Below are 16,957 nucleotides of genomic sequence, written 5' to 3' on the forward strand. Positions count from 1 at the left end.
CACAAAGATCTTCTTTGTTTTATGAACCAAATTAGCCCAATTCCCTTGCAATTTCAATTTTGATTTCAACGGAAGGCATCCGAAACATCACACAACATCAGGAGGTTGGCTTCTGTTAAGCTCTGATCCAACAGACCGCTGTTTCAGCTGATAAATCTGAATAGCTACACGTGTTTTACTACTCGAACCCTTTTGTAACGGGCTGATAAACGCACACCAAACTGCACACAGTAACAGAGATAAAGGCCAAGATGGTGACTGCAGTGCCTGAAGTAGCCAAGCCCAAACCTTACCACTCTTGGTTTAACTCTGGGGAAGATACTCAACGCCATTGAAGAGAACACATGACAGAAACACACACGTAAGCACACAGATACATGAATACTGTGCTGACACACGAGGTGGGAGCAACTTTTGTAGGGTCTGAGAGGAAAACACAGCTACAGGAACAACCCACAGGACAGGTCAGTGACGATGTGGATGCCAACAACAAGCCTGACACGCCAACCAAACGGTGCCCTTCATCTTGAGAATTAGCAGCTGGCCATGCACAATTTCTCACGTGACTTCTTCAAGTCAATGCAAAATAACAACAGATTGGGCAAAGCTGGAAGGAAGTTGTTCTCCTTCCATCTAGCCAAAACGTTACTGGAATGACTTTGGGATTACCAGGAAGAACTTTAGCAGCAAGAAGACAAAGCCATCCTTATTATCCTACTCTATATGCCAACTAAAAAACATACAGACACCACTGCCTTTTCTAGTTCACTCCGGAAACCTCTAAGAAGCAACAAACCACAGGACAGCGGGGCTTTGGATCTGTTTGAGAGACAACAAGCAATGCCTGCCTGCTATCCTAGCATACGAACATTACCTATGGTAATTCCATGATGAAACAAACATCACATCCAACTACACAAAGCAGCTGTCTCAACCAGAGATTTACTATGTTAACAAGAAACCTGTGGGATCCTCTCAGTTAAAATTAGTAGAAAATATGCCAAGAATGAGAGAACTCATTGCTCAGCCTTAGCAAAGACTACTAATAAAAGCATAAGGCACTAACTCTTCACTGGGATTCCACTGCGTATATGAAATTACAGTATCACCTATCAATACATTCTTTTAAAAGCTATTTAAATGAGGTATACAGAAGTCTTTCAGAAAGCAACAGCTAAACAAAGCCCAGGATTATTCCCTTTTTATTTTCAAGCCATAGCAATGAGACTCTGGCACTTGAGAGCCAGAGACTTTCTATTTAAGACCCTACTTTGGAAGTCTCCTCTCATCTGTTTACCTGCCAGGCAAGCTGGAAATTCAGCATTTTGGTCCTCTGCTCAAAGATGAATTGCCCTATAGCAATTATCTTCCATCTCTATGATGGCATTTAACTCAAAATAATCAAGTAAAATAGTACCTTTTTTCCTAAAATGTAGTTCCTTTTGAATATTAAATGCCTTTTGACTCCCTAAAAAAGAAAAAAAATATATGTATTACACTGTCCACATGCTCCTAATGTTGAACACCCAGTGTGGTTCTATTCATTCTTCTGTCAGGGATCTTATCCCAGGACAAAAGAACTGAACAGGACCCTTTCTGCCTGTCACAGGTTTAAGGTAGACACCTTTAAGTAATATTAAGCACATTTTAACTGCAATTTAAATAAAAACTATTACTGATAGTGGTACATGATATAAAATAAGCCAGGCTTCTAAAGTTAAGAATGGACTAGCACAGTCAAGGCTGAAAAAACTGGTTTGTAAACTAAAGGGCCTATGTACCGAAAGATATATTACCCTGTAATATAGTTTTTTGTTTTAAAGGCATCATAGTATATCGACAATTGACAGTGGCAGCAAAGCAACCTGCTTCAAATGCTCCCTTTGCTGCTCTACTTAAAACAGGCTCTATTCACTTCCTCTTTGCTCATTATCTTTAGTGTTAAAAAAAAGATAAGTCTAAAAGTGCATTTCTATTTATTATATAAAAGAGCTAGCATTTATCAAACTGGTCCCATTGCTAACCTGAAGCTTGCAGACCTACAGTATTAGAAGCTATGCCAAGACAGGATCCCCTGCACAACAGTACCTAAGAAATTCCCAGCGCTGTCTCTTTATGGGATCTATTAAATACTATCCAAATAATCACCAACTCCAAAGTTATTTAATTTAAAGCATCAGACAGCATAACAGTTAAGGTACACTGCACCTCCATTCTAGTCAGCAGTAGTGAACCATGTGTAGTCATTATGCTACCTTGCCTTTCCAAATGAGTATCTCACTGCAGATCTCTGATTTTTCCCTATTATACCACTGTGTGCAACTCCAATAAAACTCACCCCTCGGCAGATGCTCCATTCAAAGGTCTGTGGGCTAACCTTAGGAGGAACTAAACTGGCTCGCACATACTGTGCTCCTCCCTTTAGATTGCTATGCTTTACAAGTCCTTCTTTTTTGTTTGCTTTTGCTTTTCCTTTTTAAACCACTGAGCTGCAATACGTTCTCCAGCATCAGTACTCAAACAGATCTTTGAAAGCCTGTAACAGTAATCTCCTCCTGTTTCAGTGCAGACTTCAGTTTGAGTTGCAGAAAGCACAATGGTGGCAAAATGACCATTTTTTTCACGTTATGATTTGTTAAGCAAACTGCCCTTCTTCCAAAGAAAAGCATTTACAAAGAAATAAATATTGATTCCTAGGCTCATTGTCATGCTAATTTCATTCAGAGTTAATTTGCGTGATTAAATTTGAAATTGTTTAAAGACAAATCTTCCATTAGCAGTAAGTCTAGCAGAACCTGTTTCAGGACTCAAAGATCATCTCCTTATGCCTGAAGTGAATGCTATCTGGTATTCCTTAATGAACAGTACCATTTTAAATGCCAACAGAGAGGCTCAGCCATTAAGATATAATAGATTATTCCTCATCTGCAATAATTAAAAAACATTGCACTGAATGAAATAAAGAGCCCAAACTTACAACTGCTCAGGTCAGTCAAAAACATTCTCAGTAGCATCCATGAATTTTGATAGAACCTGTATTTTCAGGTTGAATAAATATATGGTGCCAAATTAAGAATAACACATCACATTGTGCTTGGTTCCTACTGCATTACCAATTAGATCTCAACTCTACTCTTCAGTCCTTGTGGAGAATTAAAACAAGCCAAAGCATTTTAATGGAGTTCAGCAGAGGACTGACTCTACTGCACAACTGCTTAGTTCACAACTTGGGTGCACACACAGCAAAACAGAGCTAATAATACTACATCTGTTCATGGCACCATTGTGCATCTAATTGAATGTTTTCCTCGCCTTACTCATCTACCCTATTGTATTTCAGAATCAGTCATGTGAATGGCTTGAAAAAAAAAATGACTGCACTATTAGGATGGAAGTGGTGATTGACGTGAAAAAAACATCGTACTCTCAAATTTGGCACCTTAAATTTCAGACCTTACACAAGTGAACTATCTTCTGTTACAAGTTTCAGCAGAAGGTTAAGAGTTAGAGTACATGTAGCCTACACATAGCCTCTGTTATAAAGGCCATACTAAATGAACTATCGCTAGAAGTTTTAGAGCATCTCTGTTGGCACAGCTATTTTCCAGACAACAGACAGGTTTGAAAATCAGTCCCTATAATAAGCCACATCAAGGCTGGAACAAACAGTACTGCTGAGGCATCCAAATACAGTAAGACAACAGGAAACACAAATTCCTCTGCATTGAAGAAGTTTGTACCCCTCAAAAGTAAATGAAAGTGCTTTTTCTTGCTTATGTCCTGACAGATGCACTGCAGTTTCTTGGCAATGAAGTTCAAGTGTGAAATTAAAAATGAAGTCTATTCATTCTGGACTTTGTGCAGAGGATACCCATGGCTGAATTTCCAGGAAAGCAGTATTTTCTAATTGTTAATTCCTAACTTTTGAGGCTGTTTAGAGCCTAGCGCTAAGCGCATTAAAAATGCTTTCTGTTCAGAAAAGTAGCTTCAGCTAAGCTCTCTGTAAGCCCAACAAGAGGGACTGCAGAAGGCATGTGGACCTGACACTGCAATGGAGCACAGGGAGTCCCTGCCAGGCTCGCAGCTTCACTGCATCTGTGAAGACCATGCTTTATTAATCCAAAGGAGCACAGGATGCATTTTTGGCTACCTTTGTCCTTATCTCTATAGAGCATGTTTTTCTCTTGCACTAGCAGCCAGTTTCCTACAAACCAAAGATGTTTCTCTCTAAAGGAAAACCACAATCTGACAGGCACGCATTGTGCCTAATTCCAGGGTTTTAATGTCATAATGTAATTTATTATTACATGGATGACAGGAGCTATGAGCTAATAATAAAGGTCACTGTTCTCCAGGCTGGCTTTTGCACACCCACATACTGCAATGAAGGCAAAAATCAGGCCTTGGTTTAATAATCATTAAATTTACAAGTTCTCCATATACTACAGTGGAATCATTTCACTACACTCAAATGCTGGAGACCTGTGGCTCAGAAAAGTACTCAAGAGTGGTTTCCAATCTCAGCAATGCAAGTCAGAAATCCAGGCAGACCTGAAAAATACCAAGTGGGACCTTTTTGGGTCATAAGGTGCTTTATGACTTCATAAAAAACAGAAGTATATACCCTGGGGGATTTGTTGAGGGTTTCTTTTGGGAGGGGAGGGGTTGAGCCGTCTCAAAACTCAATAAAAGTTTTCTTCCATGGGCTTCATATTAAGTCTTAATTGCCCTGCAAAGTGTAAACAGTTAAAAAAAAAAAAGGCACAAAGCTATGAAAACTAGAAGTTTGAGCAACTACTAAATTGGCAAAAATAATTTTAGAGCATCTATTAAAAGTTTACTACACGTTACAAGAAGAATATGCCTTTCCCAGACTTTCCAATAATAAACATTAACTTCCTTTGTGCAACCTGCTTCCTAGCAGTATGTGGGAGAAAGGCCAGTTCTCATGGCAGCAAAATTGTTCACTGTCATCAAGCCAGTTAGAACAGAGACCATTATGTGCAAAATCTGATGCAGATATTTCAAATAAGACATCTAGTAAGCATTAGTTCAGAAAATGAAGACCAGCTATTGCAGTTTTCCTTTAAGTTTTCTTGCCCTATGTAAACTTAAACTTATCTCAAAAAAAAATCTTCGAGCACAAAAGGCAAAAAGTCATGTAACTCAGTAAAAATTGGCGAGCCAAAAACTTTATTCTTACGTCATTTTATTTTTGATTGTCATATGATGATGGTTCTATGGTATAGTATTCTGTAAGAGCAGTGTACAACATCCTGTCCATGGCACTTGGGCTAATAAAACAAAGACTCAGCAGACAAGAAACTTTAAGAAGTCATCCTTTGTTCAACTAATAAAACCATAAGAATCTCCCTGTAATTTGCTGCCTCCAATCTTTTAGCATGGATGTGTCAGAAAATTAAAAACATAGATGTTATAGATTCTAATCACATAGAAAAATGGTAACAGCTTTGTCTGAAATGCTGCAAATTTATAACTAGAAACAGCTTGGGCATCTGTGTAAACAAATTCATATTTATGTCCTAAAATAGGTGACCAGCTGCAATCTGCAAGAATTAGCAATAAGGCTAAGTACGTTTGTCATGCACTGAAACGGAGAGCTGAAAGCAGTGCAACAGTGAGTAGGGCCTTATTGTAATACAGGCAAGAGTTATGCTATATTGTCCCCAACACAGCTGCCAAACTGTTGTCTTACTATATGGAAGCAAAGCTGGCCACTTATCTTAAGAATGAATTTATTAGACTATCACCATCTAATGGGATTTAACAGTGCTAATAGGAATTCATATAGGCTTACAAAGGAAAAGATCTGAAAATTCCAGAATTCAAAGACAGTCCTTCCTCCAATCTACCACTTCTAAAATTTGTTGAGTGTGCAAAAGTGCACTAAAACCTCAGAACGGATTTTAAAATTTGCCCATATCTTGTTAATATACTGCAGTCTTCAAATTTACACAGAGCTGCAGTTCTCCTGGGTTTTCTCAAGTGTCACTCATCTAACTTAGCATGACAGCTGAGAAACGATGCCAGATGCGTTACAGTTCAGTTTAAAAAACATCCTCTACCTGGTATCTCTGCAGTGATTGTCTTGCTGCTCCCTGAAACCTCTTCATCATCATCTGATGAACTCGTGCTTGAGTCACACGTCAGGTCACTATCACTGGTACTGCTGTCCTGCAGCAGGTTGTACTTCTTGCGAGCAGCTGCCTCCCGTTTCTGCCTTAACAGCCGGATTCTTTCTTTGTGCTTTTGGCTTCGGTGACCTTTTACCTTGGTAACTCGACCGTTCTGCTTATCAACAGACTGTCGGTTTTTCTTGGCAGCCATTGTTGAGGTTTCACTTTCGGACCTGGATCGCCTGGATTTCCTCCCAGCTGCAGCCCCAGAGACCCCAGAAGGGTCTTCTTCCACAACAGCTTCAGCTTGACAGGGCTCATTCTCTTCTGTGGAAGACAACGTATCTGAGTCAGCCAAATGCCCACTGGAAGAAGGAGAAAGCATGCAATGATTAGAAGAGTCACTCTCATAAACTCGACCACCCGTTGGCTTATCGCTCTCTGCAGATGCTAGCTGAGACTCCGAGGAGTCTCGTCTCAGTTCCATCAGTAAGCAAGGCATCGAAGAGAGCACTGCAGAGTCTGATGCAGCGGGCACGCTGTCTTTCTGAGTACGCGTCTCCAGCTCTATAGGTCCATCTTCATCAGGAGCTGTCTCCTGCTTCTCAGAAGCCTTTGGTGGAACTTCTGAATCCAAAAGTTCTTCTGCTTTTCCCACTGCCTCCATCTTCATTTCAGAACACCAAGGTCCTCTCGGTCTCAAAGCATGGAGCACGCAGCCTGGAAGACGGGGTCAGCTAGTTCTGGTTTTCAGCAATACGGCGGCCTGCACAAGAACAGAGCAGTGAGAATGATTGACCCACGCAACCTCACACAGTCCAAACGTTCACAGTATTACCTAATCAACTGGTTGCTTTCAGTTACAGGCAGCATGACTCAACACCACATTGGTTTTCTCTATTTACTTTCTCCTTGTGAACTCATCCTGTTACACCAATCTATTCCTCCTTGTTTCACATTTGTAAAAGATAGGGTTGGAATCACATTATAGGCGGGGCTCACCTCAATGGAACACCAGAGCAGATCAGAAAACGACAAAAGCATTTCTAAACATTTTCTTTATAAAACTTAAACCAGTGTGTTCTAAGCAACATATGCTAACTACTTCACTTCTTCACCAAGAACTTTAAACATGTTAATGGAGGATTTTAGCACTTATGAACAAAGCCGCAGTGAAGATTCCCAGACCTGGTAGCCATCTGCCTGCACAGACCAGAACACAGGTCTGTTTCCATATCAATGAGAAATATATTTTCAGTTGATCAGGACTTCAAACTTCAAAATTTTTATAATGTTTTTATGGTAATTGACAAATTTACAGTACCAACGTGGCATAAACAACATCCAGACATTTTGGCTTGAAACCAAGTTGCTGCTGAACATTACAGAGCAAGACTACAAAGTGATGCCATATTCTCAGGGACATGGGATTTACAACACTTCAGGCAATGTCTATGGAAGCCTTGGCTATATAATAAAGATTTCCTCTCAGCAGTGAGAAATGATGGTAAGCCATGTGTAAAGCTTATTAGGCGCATTTAAAACACCACTCGGGTGCTCCTCGAAAGGCTGCCATAAAAGCCCTGTCTGTATGAGAACCTACAAGCTGGCCTAGACTCTCTCCTATATCTGCCAAGAAAACAGCATCAAATAGCATGTGCTGCAAGCAAGAAAAAGCATCCACCCACACCACGGTCCCACATTTACTTTAAATTATATTTTAACAAATTGCATTTCTTCAGCACAAGTATTTAAATCAAGCTACTGATCTGATCGATAACTTGCACACTATCAACTAAGAAGCACCTAGAGCACCTTCAGGGATTTTTTTTTAAAGCAATACAGTATTTATCATTTTATCTTAATTTTTCACACTCTGCCTTTGACCCAAATCCTCATTTGTGATTCAGTGCAGAATAAAGTGAAGGAGGATCTTTCAATTACCACATTCACTTGCAGATGAATTGTATGGAACAAATTGCTCACAGGTTTAGAGCAGTGAAAAACAAATGTATGGCACTTAAAAAAAAAAAAAAAAGCACAGGCACATAAGGAAAAGCAATATTAAGCTTTAATCTGCTGCTTTGAAAAATACATTTAACTGGAAAAGGGTGATTAGTATTTCAGCAGCCTGAGATGGTTACCTAAAGGGAACCCACAAACAGGAGAGGAATTAACTCTATACAAGGGTAGACAATGGCAGGACAAAGGGAAATGGTTTGAAGTTGAAGGAGGGAAGATTTAGGTTGGATGTCAGGGGGAAGTTCTTTCCTATGAGAGTGGTGAGCTGCTGGAACAGCTGCCCAGAGAGGCTGTGGATGCCCCGTCCATCCCTGGAGGTGTTCAAAGCCAGGCTGGAAGGGGCCCTGGGCAGCCTGGGCTGGTATTAAATGGGGAGGTTGCTGGCCCTGCAAGCTGTGATGGGGTTGGAGATTCATGATCCTTGAGGTTCCTTCCAACCCAAGTGATTCTATGATGGTATGGATGCCTTCGAGAGGTTTTTCTAACCCATCTATCCTCCTTCAGTTTCCCAATCCATCCCAGATGCCTGTAACTGCATGCTGCTTGTCTGTAGCACAGAGCAAGACTTAGAAAGGTTCTGTCAAAAGCTCTCTACAGTGCCATTTGCCCCATCTCACTTTGAAACTTCATTTTTAAAAGAATATTAAAATAGAGTTTGCGTCTCCTTCAGGCTAATGAATGAAATGATGCAAGAGAATTATGAAAATATTTATGGGAAACACCGGTTATGGAAAGAAAGCTGAGTTAATAACAGACAACACAAGAAAGACAGGGATGACAACTAGGTCTACTGAATACAAGAAAAAAAAGAAAAAATAGTAAGAAGACTTTTCCATCAAGATAAACTAAAAAAAGAAGAAAAAAATAGAGGAAAATGTATATAAGGGAAAATGTCTCCTATACTTGCACTGAGTAAAATTATCTTGAAAGCAACTTAAAAAAAGAATTTATGGAGATGCTAATTTAAGGTAGGTAATAAATATCACATAGGAGCCCATTTATTTTCTTGGCCACAGCACACTGTCAACAAACCCACATGATGAATTCCCATGTTCCGAGACAAAGGCATCCCAATACTGTAGTAAAAGCAGTATTTCCACACATTCCATCTGCAAATCCACCTTATCAAATAATTTTCCTATTTTAAAGTGAAACATACTTGATGACTAAATGGCTTGCCAAGAATTATACACAGTGGGGTGGGTAGTATATATATGCCGGTGCAACTCCTGGCTTTTCCTGTGGCAGTATGCTTTGAAAAGAAAAACACCTTTCCCAAGAACTTTGAAATCTGATTTCTGCTTATGCAAGGAAAAATATGGCTGCTCAAATACATAAGGAGAGAAAAACTATATGGCCAAAAGAAATGCATTTTGAAGTCAAAGCTAGGAACCATAGAACTGCTTTTGCACCATCTACCCTTTTAGAACAAAGGATGGAGCTCAACACAAAGCTAAAGGGCAGCCAAAATGAACTAGAGATTCATTTTTCACAGGCGTCTTATTTGGGAACATCATATACCCCAGAGCTCCCAAAGGAAAAATAAGATTATCAGTACTTGACTTTCCATCTCGCTAGCCTACCAGCCAGGAAAAAAGAAACCAAACAAGTCTCATCTCTGTGTTTTGAGCTTGATAAGAATACAATTTTGAAAAGAAGCTTTTTTATTATTACTACGTATGATCTTATTTTGACTACTCAAACCATGCCAGGCCTCTTCCAACTCATGTTGCGAAAGCATTTAATCTAGCTGTACAAGTTCATTGCAGGGGAGCTGGACTTCACACATCTTTTCCAACTCAAACAGTTCTATGAAGAACACACACAAAAAAACCCCAAGCTCTAACAAACCAAGTTCTGACAGTCATGCAATCACAGAAATTTTCTGCACAAAGGACCTGGTCCAAAGGTGCAAAGGTGCCTGCTCCAACCTCCTGGTCCCAGTCAAGACTGATCAGATCAGGTTGGCCATAGCCTCGTCCTGTCAGTGTGCCATCATCCACAAACTCAGTGAGTGCACCTCATCCCACTGTCCAGGTTGTTAGGAACAGTCCCTGTCTCACTGATTTGACCACAACAGCATACAGAACCACGGCAAAGGTCTTGCTGAAGTCAAGGGCAATGCACATCCGCTGCCCACACAGTCACTGATTTCAGCCCAGAAGGCACCAGGTTGCTCACACGAGAGTTGCCACTCACAAATCAATGACAGCTGTTTTTCGACCACCTCTGCATCCCTCACATGCTTGTGAATGGCCTCCAGGAGAACCTTCACTGTGATTTTCCTCATGCTGAGGTGATGCTGACCAGATCTTTCTCCTAGCCCTTGGGGCAATGTCTGCCTTTCTCCAGTCATTAGGAATCTCTCCTAGACACCAGGAGGTTTTACAGGTATCGATGACAATCACCAGCTTCGACTATGGCTCCAGATGCCATGGACTCAGTAAGTCCTACCACCTTATGTGATATCTGCAGTAATTCTAGCATTAGTATGTATATAAAAAAAAGAACTCCACATTTACCTCAAGGGAAGAGGGTCTGTCGTGACTCAAACAGACTTTGCTGTAGGAAAGAATGCAGACAGTGGGGGTAATAACATATCTATGCCAAGGAAAGCAACGTATCAAAGAAAAAAATGGACTTAGTTCTGATTGAGAAATACATAGATCATAAAGAGGAATACTGAAAAAGACCTGCTCTTTCTTGCCCCTCTTTTTTTCTAGTAATAGCATTAAAAAAAGGTGATCTCAAGGTAGAATTAGAGAAAGACCAGTTTCTGAAAGGAGAATATAGCACTGAAAAAAATAATTAAAGCTGTGATTCTTACAGACACAGATGGATACTTAATTAGACACTGCTCAGAAATGTCATTCTCCTTTTTCTGATACGCAGATACTGATACAAAAAAAAACCCAGCAATTCTATAAGAACTTCTGTGCTAGATTTTACTTTTAACCAAAGAAAGTACCAGTATGCAGAAACCTTTAAATACCGACCCACAGCTTTACATGGGAGATACTTTTATACCACACAGTCATTTGTAAAGGCACATAATCTGTACTCTTACAAAAATGTGCTTCTGTGAAGAAAGCCAGAGGGATTCCAAAGGTCAGCTCAGCAGACAGCCCACCCAATCTTACAGCTCAGTGCCACCAGTCCAGATCTTTCTTTTTACCCCCAGTCACAACTGAGCAGTCCTGTTCCCTCCTTTGCACCAAAGCTGGCTCGCTCTTTCTTGGATAATTTCACTTCACTAAGCCAGAAGAAAACAAAACCAGAAAACAAAAAATGTTCTGACAGAGCTGGCAATAAGACCAGGGAATGGAGGGCAAGGAACAAATTATCCCTTCAGATAAAAACGATTCTGATGGAAAGCTACCTGCTGCTTGCTCCCATCACCTTGAGCTCAAACTACGCACAGGAGGGGCTACTGAAGGGTTTGTTTCACAGCACTGTTTCATCTGAGAAGAGATTTTTGAAGACAAAAAGATGGATTAAAAGCAGAAAATGAAATTTAAACATATAGGTATTAGTAGCTACTGAATAACAATAATTCTAAGAATAACTGTTGTAAATTTTATGCTATTAACAAGCACTAACACACACAGAGTTGTAACAAGGATGGTAAGCACGCTCTTTATCAGTCAATAACTGGACACGTACACACCTTCCATGGGATTTTTGCTTGCTTTGTTCTCAGCAAAATATATGGTTTTTTAGAACTGTCATGCCAGTAGGAAATGAGTTTCACCCAAGAACACGATAGAGCCTGATATACTTAATAAACATCTCGATAGCTTCACTTTAGTTGTACATCACCTTTTTAGGTGCTACTGAACTGATTCGTGATAAGGAATGCCCAACACACACAAAGTGCAAATCACACCTCTCACCCTCAGCAGCTGTGGGTACGACACATTCTTACTTCAGAAGAACTGAGTTCCTTTCAGCAGCTTTCTCTTAAAAGCCAGTTTTGTTGACTACTGACACACTTCATAGGACAGCTGGAAGGAAGGAAGGAACCTCAAAAGACCACCTGGTCCAACCTTGTATGGAAAAGGAACCTAGATGAGTTTAAGTACCACCATGCCCAGTCACACCCCGAAGACCACTTTTCCTTGCTTATGACCACTCCTATGTCAGTTCTAAGAATTTTCAGATTAAAACATATCCAGCAAAACTTCGTCTTTTAATACCATTTTAGCACTGACAGAAAAATAAAATTGGAACCCACCTCCTCACACCACAAGTCACTCATTACAAGTGAAATTACATTTGAAAAATGAGAAACTACCTACATTTTCACCTAAAATAATATAAAGTATGGTTAGTGACTACATAAATACGAAATTAAGCTGCAGTGCTGCACAGGATTTGCTTGTTTAGAATACAAAGCTTCAGAGGTCCATCCAGAGGAAATACATCTTACAGCTCCAATGTCACAGATACCGATGTCTTCACTTAAGTCTAAATGTTTTTCTCTTTATAAGGAACTGAAGAATACAGTGACTCAGATTCACATAAACAATTATTTCCGTCTCCAGTGGATTATCTCACGTTTACCAAAAGCAATTGAGCATGGATGGAATAAGAGGTAAGAGAGTCATGGGCAAATGTATACTACTTAATCCTATACCATTTCATAAAATAGTGGATTTTCCTTTCAATTTCTTTCTTTCTTCTTTTTTTTTTTTTAAAGATAAACTCTCTGGCAAGAGCAGCAAGAACTCTGAACCAAGCACGTGATGGACTCTGTGTCTAAGGGAAAGGGAGAGAGGAAGGACAGACGCAGCACATGACCTGGATACTGAGGAGCTGGCCATAACACAGGGTCCACCTCGTAATACAAGAAGGGAAAATTCTGGCAAACACCAGATTCTCTGGCAGAGAACCACATGATTCTGAGGATGTGAAGTACTACTGACTGGCTGCTTCTCAGTATTTGCCTACAACTTTTCTAGGTATACCCGTGTGTTTAACATGCCTTCTTTCCTACTCCAGCTTGCCTCCTTACCATTAAAACTAATCAAATAATTAGACTGGTACCAAAAAAAAAAAAAACCAAACATTTAGCATCGTGACAAAGGAGGAAATAACAAAGCTTTCCGGTCTTTCCAAATGCTGTCTTTTGTATTCCTTATCCTCCCATGGGATACTGTACATTCTTACAAGATGTCTTTCATTTTCTTTCAAGTGTCACACATACCTCTGCACTTAACAAAAGTGCAAGCAGCACTCGGTCTGACTGAAGCCAGCTGACTCAGCTCTGTGTGGATGTGTGCACGATGCTCTAGAGCAGATTTCTCATAACACTAAGCCACCCCCACATGGATACTGTGTAATTTATATAGTGTTCCTTTGAAAATGCTGCCCTGAAGCTGACTCACCAGCATACAATTCTACCTAAGGCACATTTCTGGGAGTGGAGTTGGCTCTTTATCAGATGATTCACAAATCAGGCCTGGTAGCAATCCTAAAGAATAAGACCCTTTGCAATAGACATGCAAAGAGAATTGAGGTGTGAAACAAAAGGAGAAAGGATTAAACTAATGCTCCGTTTCAACTGGTTTTGCATAAACAAACCAAGGTTAAAAATAGGCTGCTCCTACTGAGTGCTCAGCAGGCTGGATGTACAAATTATACAAGACAGGAGAGAAACTACAAGTAGATGTATTAAAGCAAAGGTTTGTGAAGCATCCTTAGCAACCCTGAAAAGCAACATTTTCTTCATCACTAACAAGAAACAAGTTTTTATATTTAAATACAGGTCTACACATTGTAATTTTAATGCACATGTTTTGCTTCTTCCAAACAAAATGTAACTCCAGTACAGAGTTAGTTTACCAGCTGAAACACTGGCTTCCAGAAACACACACCAGCTGCACAGGAATCCCAGAAAATCACAGGCCTTGGGTAGATAAATTAATTAGCACACAGACAAGGGCACACAGGTTGCATTTAATCTTCTAAAATATCATTTCTGTCTCAGAGTGTAACTGTTTTTTCTCAAGTGCACAGTGATTTAAAGTCCTCAGTGCTCTCTACTTCATTAGTTGCCAGAGGCATATTTTCACTAACCTGTTCCTAAAAATGTAGGAGATTAATCTGTGCATTATCATGATTCTTTCAACAGAACAAGTTGAAGAAATCAATGCTGGGCTAGCTATGCTTCATTTCTTGCACAGGCCCAACCTATTAAGGATAGCCATACAGATGCGCCATCTCCTCCTAAGATTTGTAGTGTAACAAAACCCCATTTTACTTACCTACTTCTGTTACTTCACGATAAATGCATGCTGTGCTTCCTCTATTGATTCATGTCATTTTATATAAACAGGCTAAAATAGTCTGTTAAACAGATCAACCAGAAATGTTGGTCTACTGTTCTACTGTGGTCGATAAAGTAATGCCCCCAGAAATACCACATATTAAGTTGCTTGGGAACAGTGGAAACACCTAAATTAATCCTGATCTTCAGAGTGGAGATTTGCTTTCTATTCTGAACATTTTTCTGTAATATTCTGAAAGTTTGTTATCTGCTCATAGCTTCAAACAGATCAGGACAACAACAATGCAGCTTCGATGTACTAGTCATCTCACTGCTGTCTCCAGCAAAATCAAAGCAGATCTAGCCCAGACAAGCACAAAAGAACACTCTGTACCCTGCTGCTCCTGCTATTTGGAAAATTCAAAGCAGCAGTGAATGCTGTGGGTCACAGGTTGCAGTTCCATGAGTCCTTCAAAATCCCTCTGGCTGTCTGCTGCTGCTGCAATGAGGCAGAACTGCCCACTGCTGGTCCTTCTGAAATCCCGCTCCCTAGAAGGAAGCTCTGCACCTTACAAAGGACTAAGGCCTGAGAAGTGCAGCTCAGGAGAGCAAAGTCAGCAGCAGAACACAAGAGACAGCAGTGACAGGCCTAGAACGAGGGGAGCACTAGACCAGACAGTGGGCCTGGTAAATCATAACCCATCAGTTCTTGACATCAGGAGCACAGATACCGTTAATAGAGAAGTGCTGCTCTGCAATTATTTGCACCTTTTCCTTTCCTGGAACAGGACTGCCTGTATACCTTATGCTAGATCTGCATCTCTGCACCATCTTGCACTACTTCTCTAGCTGATGTTGGTGATCCCTTTGTCTGCTGCATCTCATAATAAAGTTATCCAGACAAGAAAGTCACCAAACTTGAAATTGCATGGGTTTATGACAGCCGTTTATTTTTAACAAAGCTGAGTTAGCAAAGAGGTATTAAGCAAGTTTGCAGTTTGTCTGCAAGTACTTCACAATTAGCCAGTTTTACATGCTGGCATACTAGAAATAAACAAATAAGCTTTTGGGTATTTTAAAGCTTAAAAAAAAAAAAAACATAGTTCAGTAGCAGTTTTGCTTTAGGCAAAAACGAAGTATCTTCCTGTCATATCTGGCAGCAACATAACCATTTTATGGTCTGGCCAAGTGAAGAAGAGAAATTAGGTGACAGGCGTAAGTTCTACACAAAGTCTGGAAAGGATCTACAAGCCAAAAACAGACCTCAGATCATTTCCACACTCACAAGCTACTAATGCTCGTTTGTTATTTAACTATTAAGCTAGTTGTACAAGATCTAAATACTGAACATGAAATCGTAACAGAAATACTAGTGAAAAAAAAAGAGTCTTAAACACCCTGAAGGTAAATGCATGTTGCCATCAAATTATGAAATTCCAGCATCAGTAACCATCAGCTGCTGCTGGCTGCTCCCAGCACCAAAGCTTTGATCCTTTTTTTTTTGACCACTAAGAAGACATAACATTTGATTTTGTTGTCTAGCAGATATGTAATGCAGTCTTCACATGCCTAGTGTGCTCTGCTGAAGGAAGTGCTCGTGACACTGGTCTGTCATACCCTAAGTAATCAGTAAGCAGCAAATACAGCTCCAATGCAAACAACCTGCTGGCTTCTCACTAGAAAAAGCCCACCTGTGCTGCTGGACCCTACTCAAGACCACACACAGAATGACAGCCAACCTTTCAGTTTGCATCTTTACAAAACCCAATACATTGCACCCTATTTGAGGTTTCCTAAGAAACTGTTCCAACAAAACAACAAAAAAGGAAGATAACAACCACAGACATCTATGGACACAGGCAGAATTAGTAGCAGACTGTGGCATGACCTGTTATGGAAGGAGAAAAAAGCATGGTAAGGAAAAAGGACAGTGCAGGAGACGGTTAATTCAAAACAAGCTTTTGACAAATGGCAGATGAAGAATTTGGTGCAAAGTACAAAGAGGTTCATTCTCAAAAATGATCAAAAGTTAGTCCAGGTATTTCTAAAACACAACTAACTGTGTCAAAAGCCAGTTCCAAGTGCATTATAAATGATGTCTTTAACACTGCTGTCAGTATCAGATACTTCTTACATTTACTCCTAGTCAGCATACCTCAAGAAATTTGACCCCCACTTTGAAACAGTGACAGAATGACTGGGAAACATACAGAAGGCTTTGCATATATTTGACTTCAAGAGTTAAATCTAAGAGAACACCAAGTTATGTATTATAAAAAGAGTAAAAAAAAACCCCAAAGCCTAGATGGTAGTTACTGTTGGTACTGTGCAGGTATTAACAGAAAAAAATCCCCATGTACCCTTAATTAAAAGCACTATGTACCCTAAAATGATTTGTTGCATTATTGTTCTTTTAAGATCAGCTGGGAGAGCTTTCTTAAGAATAGAATAATTATCAACAGAAGATACGTAAATGATATGTATGTACAAATTTCCTAGCAAAAGGAGAGGTAGAAGGAAAAAAGACCAT

At 40.0% G+C, this 16,957-nt stretch overlaps 1 protein-coding gene and 1 long non-coding RNA gene across 9 annotated transcripts in view; one reads left to right on the plus strand and one right to left on the minus strand.

Annotated features, from left to right (window-relative positions):
* The window catches only part of LOC107051908, a 31,467-nt gene extending 14,696 nt beyond the window's left edge, over positions 1-16,771 (plus strand). The window contains exons 2-3 of the long non-coding RNA XR_001463888.3: positions 12,650-12,753; positions 12,859-16,771. This is a non-coding gene — a long non-coding RNA (uncharacterized LOC107051908). The remainder of the gene's footprint in view (positions 1-12,649; positions 12,754-12,858) is intronic.
* Positions 1-16,957, minus strand: part of CZH18ORF25 (chromosome Z open reading frame, human C18orf25) — a 43,904-nt gene that overhangs the window by 20,790 nt on the left and 6,157 nt on the right. For 5 of the 8 annotated variants that reach the window (XM_004949037.5, XM_046905771.1, XM_015277419.4 and 2 more), the window contains 2 exons: positions 6,087-6,903; positions 1,418-1,468 (listed from right to left, as the gene is read on the minus strand). In XM_004949037.5, the coding sequence (XP_004949094.2) occupies positions 1,418-1,468; positions 6,087-6,810 (775 nt within the window). In that variant the 5' untranslated portion in view covers positions 6,811-6,903. Of the gene's footprint in view, positions 1-1,417; positions 1,469-6,086; positions 6,904-11,538; positions 11,621-16,957 lie in introns of all 8 variants that reach the window. The other 3 variants (XM_004949040.5, XM_015277421.4, XM_046905770.1) reach the window with 2 other exon arrangements.

This window comes from Gallus gallus, chromosome Z, assembly GCF_016699485.2.
Source record: "Gallus gallus isolate bGalGal1 chromosome Z, bGalGal1.mat.broiler.GRCg7b, whole genome shotgun sequence".
NCBI classification, from domain to species: Eukaryota; Metazoa; Chordata; class Aves; order Galliformes; family Phasianidae; genus Gallus; species Gallus gallus.